The 10,000-nt window shown below is 39.2% G+C and overlaps 1 protein-coding gene across 3 annotated transcripts in view; it reads right to left on the bottom strand.

Annotated features, from left to right (window-relative positions):
• Window positions 1-10,000, bottom strand: part of mylk3 (myosin light chain kinase 3) — a 41,786-nt gene that overhangs the window by 4,385 nt on the left and 27,401 nt on the right. For all 3 annotated transcript variants that reach the window (XM_060859776.1, XM_060859774.1, XM_060859773.1), the window contains exons 9-11: window positions 8,911-8,981; window positions 5,892-6,020; window positions 2,411-2,563 (exon numbers count right to left, since the gene is read on the bottom strand). In XM_060859776.1, the coding sequence (XP_060715759.1) occupies window positions 2,411-2,563; window positions 5,892-6,020; window positions 8,911-8,981 (353 nt within the window). The remainder of the gene's footprint in view (window positions 1-2,410; window positions 2,564-5,891; window positions 6,021-8,910; window positions 8,982-10,000) is intronic.

Here is a 10,000-nt window from a genome sequence, read left to right on the forward strand (position 1 = left end):
GCTAAACCTTTCACGCTAAAACACACAGTACTACAAAAACACACTTGTATTACCATTGTATTACTCATTGTGTTCATTTATTGATAAAAATATCCCCTCAGCCAGCCGCCCCAGCAGGTTCCGCCATAATAGTTGCCTGGGTTACGTATGTATGTGTGGGGCGGAGCTATAAAAACAGGGGTGATACCCATTTGGGTTAGGGGCGTGTTTGTTTTGGTGATTTCAAATGTCAACATTGGCTTTCAAACATCGTGCACCGCACCTTTAAATCTTAATTTAACCTAAAAAAATATAATAAGTGTATTTTCATTTCCAGTAGGACTTTCTGATCGAGTATTCAAGAAAATTATTATTGAATGAATTATTGGACAAATCAAACCCTTAAGGGTGTGATGTAATTCAGCAATAATAATCTTTCTGTGTTTATTTCCTTTAGCAGCAGACTCCCGAGTGTGTGTGTGTGTGTGTGTGTGACTTCTACATAATATTTTATAAATATAAAGCATACATTGAGGGTGTTAAACAATGTACCAGCACTAATTAGACCACCAGGCCATCAGTAGGTTTTCATACATTGGTGACAATTAAATAATGTTAATTGTCATTTGATTGACAGCTCAGCTTAATTAGCCGTGTGGTACTTGTGAATCCACCCGAGCTGCTGACTGTGGATGATGAGCCATTAGCGGTCATTAGCTAAAAGCATGCGTGACCTGTTAACCTGAAACACACTGGTGAGAGACAGAGAGAGAGAGAGAGAGAGAGAGAGTGTGTGTGTGTGTGTGTGTGTGTGTGTGTGTGTGTGTGTGTGTGTGTGTGTGTGCGTGTGCGTGTGTGTGTGAGGGTGAAAAATCCATTTAAATATATCTGTTATAAAGCACACTACTGAACAGATCAGAGTGTACTGTGAGTGTGTGTTCACGTTTTCATATCTTGATGGGGACCAAATGTTCATCCATCTGTCCAATTATCAGTTCATTCAGCAGCTATACATCATTTGGTGCATCTATCCGTTGATCTGCTCATCCACCCATTTATCCCATCAACAAAAATCTATAAATTGACGTTTTTGTAAGCATCAGGTCCTCACAAGGATTCTAATAAAAATGTGTGTGTGTGTGTGTGCATGTGTGTGTGTGTGTTTGCATGAACATGATTCACTTTAGACTTTTTAAAAGCTCTACACCCTATTCTTTTTTTTTCCATCCATGCAGATGACTAGTTTATCACCCGTACACTATAATTACTCCTTGATACCTACTTATTTCATGACCTTTGACCTGTCATACAGGCGGGCGAATAGCCGAATCTCTTCTCGGGTAACAGCGATTCACGTGGCCTTCTACGCAACGATGGCGGTGGAAATGGAATTTTTAACTGTCTGTTATACAAAAGCCATTTTGTCAGACAAAACACAGCAATTACGCAACACTTGTGCACAATCAGAAACGCATTTTCTTAGGCACGTTGCGCTGAAGGGCCGCCCATCTGCTTGTATGTTTTTAGTCACCGGAGAGAGAGGGTGTGAATGTGAAGAATGTTAAATGTAGGCGTGTGTTGCGTCACTAAGTGCACCCTGTCACAGAGCTGTAGAGGATCATTAGCAGGCAGTGGAGGCCCTCGCTGGCCCCTGCTGTGCCAGTCGTCTATTGTCTCACGCCAGATGAGCGGTGACGCTCTCGTGGCACCAACAAAGCCTCCGCCTTACAGCTCGGCCTCATCTATGCTGATAATTTCAGCCTTTTGATGAATGCATCCGGATGTTTTTGCTGAGTTAAACGCTCAGTTCCGAAGAGAGGAAACGTGGGGATGAAAGAGCAGCAGCCTTTACATCCTGTTACTCTAAAAATCCAAAAATATTAAAGCGAGAAGTTAAGTGGATTGATCGTTCCTTAAAAAGCTACTTTAATATTAAAGCCCTTGATGTTTCTGCCATTTTAAATTCAATATTATAACTACAGTAATAAAGTGTTTAATATGCCTTTTATAATTATACCTAATTAAAAAATTCTAATAAATCATAAGCAGTTTAAAAAAATACCTCATGTTCTGCCTGGATGGATGGATGGATGGATGGAATAATTAATGGATGAGCAGAAGTTTGAATGTTTGTATGAAAGTTTCTTTTGGTGGATGGGTAAATAAATTGCTGGACACACGTACTGTATGTATAGACGGATAAACCGAGGGAAAGACGGATGACAAATAGACAGGTTAGATAAATAAAGAGAAATATCCATGTGAGATAAAGGATGGATGGAAGAATGGGTGGAAGATTGAAGGTTAGAGAAAGGATGAACAAATAGACAGAGAAATGGATGGATGGATGGATGGATGAAAGGATGGATGAAAGGATGGATGCCTGGGCTGGTGATAATGAGAACCGGTTGAAGGACGGACGGATAGGTACCATTTTGCAGGGATGAGTAATTTCGAGATGAAGTCTTTCGCTTCTTCTGACACGTTCTCAAACGCCTCAGCGTCAAAGTCCCAGTTGGCGTGAAGGATGTTGTTCATCGTCTCAGCGTCGTTGTCACCCAGGAAAGGTGACAAGCCACTTAAACTGAAAACACACACACACACACACACACAAAGGAGACATTAGGACTGTTATATAATACACTGTCTGATAGATTATTAATAAAAAGCCTCTTTTACAACCATTTGGCAAAACTGAACAAACCACCTCGTCAACCTGGTGATAAATGTGTTGCTAACACGCCGGCGATCTGTTCCAATTTATTAGCTAATGAAGAACTTATTTAACGCTTAAGTGCTTTCAAAACTGTGCACTCTGTTCTGTTGACTTTTTTTTTAAATGTACTTAATATTTCCAGCATGTGGTTGATTTGTCATGGAAGAGCAAAAGGAAATTAAGTGGGAGAGCAAGAGGAAAGTTAATAATAATAATACTAAGAAGAAGAAGAAGAAGAAGAAGAAGAAGAAGAAGAAGAAGAAGAAGAAGAAGAAGAAGAAGAAAGAAGAAGAGGAAAGAAGAAGAAGAAGAAGAAGAAGAAGAAGAAGAAGAAGAAGAAGAAGAGGAAAGAAGAAGAAGAAGAAGAAGAAGAAGAAGAAATAAGAAGAAGAAGAAGAAGAAGAAGAAGAAGAAGAAGAAGAAGAAGAAAAAGTGGAAAGAAGAAGAAAGAAGAAAGTAGAAGAAGAAGAAGAAGAAGAAGAAGAAAGAAGAAAGAAGAAAAAGAAGAAGAAGAAGAAGAAGGAAAAAGAAAAAGAAGAAGAAGAAGAAGAAGAAGAAGAAGAAGAAGAAGAAGAAGAAAAAGAATCCCTCTACATTGTGGATAGCTGAAGGATAAAGAAATAGGCAGCAACATCGTTTTGGCACGTTGGATGATCGCTCTGTGCTCTAAGTGTTTGTTAATGGTGTGTCATCTTCGTCGTTAACAGTCATCTTCCTCACACGTGTTACTGTGAGCCTTACATAACGCTTCAAAATAAGGCCATCGCTTAAAAGTTAGATGCATGCATAAAAAAAAATTAAATAAAATAAAAGAAATCAATAATACACAACACACCTAAAAGGACTCCATTGGTCCTGTAAATAGTCGAGCGATAACAGAATAATCAAACTGAGGCACAGAGTTGCATAAAACCAGGTCATAACATACATTCTGCTAAAGCCTCTCGAGCAGGTGTCACGGTGTTAGTGCTAATTAACACATTACTGTAGGTTGTCCAGGGCTAATAATGGAGCTTTGACATTTAATTCAAGTTAGAGGCTGAAAAATCGCAGCAATTCCTAATCCTGATTCATGAATGACACAATTTAGTGTTTATAATAAAGAATAGGATTCACTTTAGTGATTTGATTCTTTGAAGTTTTGATTCGTTTGATTCAATCATAGAAACGAGTGAAAGAAACTGTAGCATGAAGCAGCAACGTACTAAAGAAGACACTAAAGAATAAAGGTCAGAGTTATTCAGAGCGGGAAACTTAACTTTGGGAAAGTCAGACTCGATTTACGCAGCTGATTAAACATGATTCTTTCTGTTTATCCAAAATGGCTTCCACCCTCGTTATAGAGCTGCTAATAAAATAGCACTTGATGCAGCACATTTCAGCATATTGTTTACATAACGTTCCTGCACCGAATTCTGCACACAACTTACTATGAGAAGTCACAAGATACTAAAATGAGGTCAAGAAAACTCTCACTCACTCACTCACTCACTCACTTTCTACCGCTTATCCGAACTACCTCGGGTCACGGGGAGCCTGTGCCTAGGGTTAGATCTCAGGTGTCATCGGGCATCAAGGCAGGATACACCCTGGACGGAGTGCCAACCCATCGCAGGGCACACACACACACTCTCATTCACTCACACAATCACACACTACGGACAATTTTCCAGAGATGCCAATCAACCTACCATGCATGTCTTTGGACCGGGGGAGGAAACCGGAGTACCTGGAGGAAACCCCCGAGGCACGGGGAGAACATGCAAACTCCACACACACAAGGCGGAGGCTGGAATCGAACCCCCAACCCTGGAGGTGTGAGGCGAACGTGCTAACCGCTAAGCCACCGTGACCCCCGTCAAGAAAACTAAAATTGTTAATTCATTGCAAATGATAAAATGAACCACAACTAGTCTACAACACTTACAGCTCACTTTAAGGAAATGTTGGTTATAATTTAAGAAAAACTGCTTAGAATGAATGGATGAGTCAAAAGTTAAATTAAAGGATGAATGATGTCGAATTGGAGGGTGTAGGAAGTATAAATGGATGAACAGATGGAAGGATGGATGATGGAGAACAGGCTAGAAAAATAGAGAGAACAGTCATGCAAGATAAAAGATGGATAGATGGATGGATGAGAGATGATTGACTGTGGCGACCCCTGAAGGGAAAAGCCAAAAGAAGAAGAAGAAGGATGGATGGATGGATGGATGGATGGATGGATGGATGGATGAATGGATAAATGCTTAAGCTTAATGACAGAATTAATGGATAAGTAGTAAGTTGAATTGATGGATGAATGCTGTCAGATTGGTGGACGGTTAGATTGATGGACGCACTAGAGGAGGTATGGATGGATAAACAGGTGGAGAGATGGATGATGGAAAAAAAGGTTAGGGAAATTGAGAGAACAGTCATGCAAGATGAAAGGTGGGTGGATAGCTGAGCGCAAAATAAAGAAAACATTTTTTAGGTCGCAAAGGTCAGGCTCTAAATCCACTGAGATACCTTGGTTTTTATGGCAAACTTTGCATTATGCGTTCAAGCCACTTAAAAGAGTCAAAAGGTTTGCCAATTGTTCCTCATTATTCAATGTTTTCCTGCTCTGGTACACCATCTTTGGTCTTGGTAATCCAGTTGTAGGAGTTGTAAGCACTGTGTTTTGTGCATATTCAAGTGAGTATAGGGCCATGACCCATGTGAGAAGGGCTTTGTTGTTGGACTGTGATTGGGGTTGAGTAGATATTGTGCTTTCAGGACCTCTTAGCCATCTCCCCAAGCCCAGAGGCTTTCATTAGCGGATTAGTGGATGCACTCATGCCTCAGGCTCTGATGTCTGGCTTTCATTCCCGTGGCATTTGCATTTCTTTTTTGATCTCTCTCTGACATTAAAAGTCAGAAAGAGCACAAGAAATATAAAATTCAGTTCAGGCAGATGCTCAGTGCCAAATAGGCTTTTTCTGCTATTGTAAAATTCACCTTCCAGAAGCAAAGCCATTCTCAAAAAGGTTTAATGTATTCAGTTTTTTTTTTCATTGTGCCTATAATTAAAAAAGGATAGTGAAATAAGCCTGCTGGAAATATTAAATTAATATTTTAAAAGTATTTCTAACGTATTTTTAAAAAAAATGTCAGCCTTAGCTTTATGGCACAGAAAACATTGTTGAGGATTTGTCTCTGGATTTGAACCTACAGCATGTACGTGATGACGCCGACGCTCCACATGTCCGTAGGGAACGACACGAAGTCGTAATTCACCACTTCAGGTGCCAAAAACTCAGGGGTCCCAAAATTTACCTTCAGCTTCTCTCTGGGTCGATATCTGCAAATCACAAGAAACATCAAATGTTAGTATCTGAATAGTTCTGTCTTCATTACAGATGCTATGTATTTAATCCCCACAGTGTGTCTATTTAAACCAGTGTAAAATAACATTGGGCTATCAGGTCAGATGAAAGCTGCTCTCATTTCCATATATGGAGCCAAAGACACATCCATATGTTCATCATTGTCTTAAAGGCATGACCAGTCATGCTAAATTAAAGCTATATGGACTTGGCGTGTCTACTTATTGGGTTCCATACATGTACGTGACACACCAATTATAAAGTTTCAAACATGGATAAAACTGGTTTCCATATATAGAAATTAAATGTTTTCTATAAGGGAATGGCACTTCTAATTATTGTGTTCCATATATGGGCGTGACACTTCTAATTATTGTGTTCCATATATGGGCGTGACACTTCTAATTATTGTGTTCCATATATGGGCGTGATACTTCTAATTATTGTGTTCCATATATGAGCGTGACACTTCTAATCATTGTGTTCCATATATGGGCGTGATACTTCTAATTATTGTGTTCCATATATGGGCGTGGCACTTCTAATCATTGTGTTCCATATATGGGCGTGACACTTCTAATTATTGTGTTCCATATATGGGCGTGGCACTTCTAATTATTGTGTTCCATATATGGGCGTGACACTTCTAATTATTGTGTTCCATATATGGGCGTGACACTTCTAATTATTGTGTTCCATATATGGGCGTGACACTTCTAATTATTGTGTTCCATATATGGGCGTGATACTTCTAATTATTGTGTTCCATATATGGGCGTGATACTTCTAATTATTGTGTTCCATATATGGGCGTGATACTTCTAATTATTGTGTTCCATATATGGGCGTGATACTTCTAATTATTGTGTTCCATATATGGGCGTGATACTTCTAATTATTGTGTTCCATATATGGGCGTGACACTCCTTATTACTTTGTTCCATATATGGGCGTGACACTTCTAATTATTGTGTTCCATATATGGGCGTGACACTTCTAATTATTGTGTTCCATATATGGGCGTGACACTTCTAATTATTGTGTTCCGTATATGGGCGTAACACTCCTTATTACTTTGTTCCATATATGGGCATGACACTTCTAATTATTGAGTTCCATATATGGGCATGACACTCCTTATTACTGTGTTCCATATATGGGCGTGACACTTCTAATTATTGTGTTCCATATATGGGCGTGACACTCATTACTGTGTTCCATATATGGGTGTGACACTTCTAATTATTGTGTTCCATATATGGGCGTGGCACTCCTTATTACTGCGTTCCATATATGGGCGTGACACTCCTTATTACTGTGTTCCATATATGGGAGTGACACTCCTTATTACTGTGTTCCATATATGGGTGTGACACTTCTAATTATTGTGTTCCATATATGGGCGTGACACTCATTATTACTGTGTTCCATATATGGGAGTGACACTCCTTATTACTGTGTTCCATATATGGGTGTGACACTTCTAATTATTGTGTTCCATATATGGGCGTGGTACTCCTTATTACTGCGTTCCATATATGGGCGTGACACGCCTTATTACTGTGTTCCATATATGGGCGTGACACTTCTAATTATTGTGTTCCATATATGGGCGTGGTACTCCTTATTACTGTGTTCCATATATGGGCGTGACACTCCTTATTACTGTGTTCCATATATGGGCGTGACACTTCTAATTATTGTGTTCCATATATGGGCGTGGTACTCCTTATTACTGCGTTCCATATATGGGCGTGACACTCCTTATTACTGTGTTCCATATATGGGCGTGGCACTCCTTATTACTGTGTTCCATATATGGGTGTGACACTTCTAATTATTGTGTTCCATATATGGGCGTGGCACTCCTTATTACTGCGTTCCATATATGGGCGTGACACTCCTTATTACTGCGTTCCATATATGGGCGTGACACGCCTTATTACTGCGTTCCATATATGGGCGTGACACTCCTTATTACTGTGTTCCATATATGGGTGTCACACTCCTTATTACTGCGTTCCATATATGGGCGTCACACTCCTTATTACTGCGTTCCATATATGGGCGTGACACGCCTTATTACTGTGTTCCATATATGGGTGTCACACTCCTTATTACTGCGTTCCATATATGGGCGTGACACTCCTTATTGCTGCGTTCCATATATGGGCATGACGGCTACATATTGGTTTCCATAAATAGACATAAAACACCTGTATATTGTATTTCATATACACACATGACACGCCTATTTACTAGGATCTTACTGGGACATGAGACACCAGAATTTATGAATATTTAATAATAATTTAATAATAAATTAGAGAGTACACACATCAGACAGTCCACAGTCAACACACTCTGAAATTATTTATCTTCTAGAAAACTCAGTATATTAGTTAACACATAACACATGTTCAAACACTAAAGAAGAGAAACACAGCGTTTTTGACATTCAGAGCATTCATAAGACTCGATTGTGTTACGCAAAGCAGTTCAAACCAGTGACTCAGAACTGCAGAAAAACACAACATGCATCTCAGAATGTAATTGTTGCCTGTGAATCTTTCACATGATATCTCCGTGTCAATCTTTGTTGTGAAGAAGTATGTAGGTGGAGGCATGATTGCGGTGATGGTTTGCTAAATCAAACGTGGGGGCCGGATGATAAAGGAGCTCTAGCCTTGTGAATCAGAGGCAGTGCATGAGAGAGAAGTGCAGAGAAGTATAATTACGAGACAACCGAGTAGCTTTCTCTCTCTTCACACCATCACAAATAACTTTATAGACGCAATCAAAGGCGCCTCTTTGATACAGAAAACTGACTAACATCTGCCAGAAACAAAAACACCATTCACTTACTTTCTAGCAAGGCCAAAATCGATGATCTTGATTTGGTTGCTGGTGCTGCTGACACAAAGTATATTTTCAGGCTGTGGGGAAAAGAAAATATAAGTATAATTATATACATATATATATATATGAATATAAAAATGAATAATAAAAAATATATATATATATATATTGAATATTATATATATATATATATATATATATATATATATATATATATATATATATATATATATGTATATATATATATATATGTATATATACACTCACACACACACACACTCACCGGCCACTTTATTAGGTACACCTGTCCAACTGCTCGTTAACGCAAATTTCTAATCAGCCAATCACATGGCAGCAACTCAATGCATTTAGGCATGTAGACATGGTCAAGACGATCTGCTGCAGTTCAAACCGAGCGTTAGAATGGAGAAGAAAGGTGATTTAAGTGACTCTGAACGTGGCATGGTTGTTGATGCCAGACGGGCTGGTCTGAGTATTTCAGAAACTGCTGATCTACTGGGATGTTCACGCACAACCATCTCTAGGGTTTACAGAGAATGGTCAGAAAAAGAGAAAATATCCAGTGAGGGCAGTTCTGTGGGCACAAATGCCTTGTTGATGCCAGAGGTCAGAGGAGAATGGCCAGACTGGTTCGAGCTGATAGAAAGGCAACAGTAACTCAAATAACCACTCGTTACAACCGAGGTATGTAGAAGAGCATCTCTGAACACACAACACATCGAACCTTGAGGCGGATGGGCTACAGCAGCAGAAGACCACACCGGTACTAGTAAGGTGTACCTAATAAAGTGGCCGGTGAGTGCACATGTATATATACATATATATACATATACATATAAGTTGTCATAATTAGAGTATAATAGCCAGTATTCATAATAAGGTTCTTTATTCATTAATTATTAAATATCTTTGTGTATTTTAACCTCAAATGACCAGAATCAGAATTATATAATAATGAAAAGACAATTAATGGTGTGGAGCCACGGTATAGTAGGTAAAGCTTTCTCTGGAGGACCTTAATGTAATTTTTGGGGTTGGAGACATTAGTAGAGGATGTTTGTTAGCCCGTGTTGCA

The sequence above is a fragment of the Tachysurus vachellii genome, chromosome 23, assembly GCF_030014155.1.
Source record: "Tachysurus vachellii isolate PV-2020 chromosome 23, HZAU_Pvac_v1, whole genome shotgun sequence".
NCBI classification, from domain to species: Eukaryota; Metazoa; Chordata; class Actinopteri; order Siluriformes; family Bagridae; genus Tachysurus; species Tachysurus vachellii.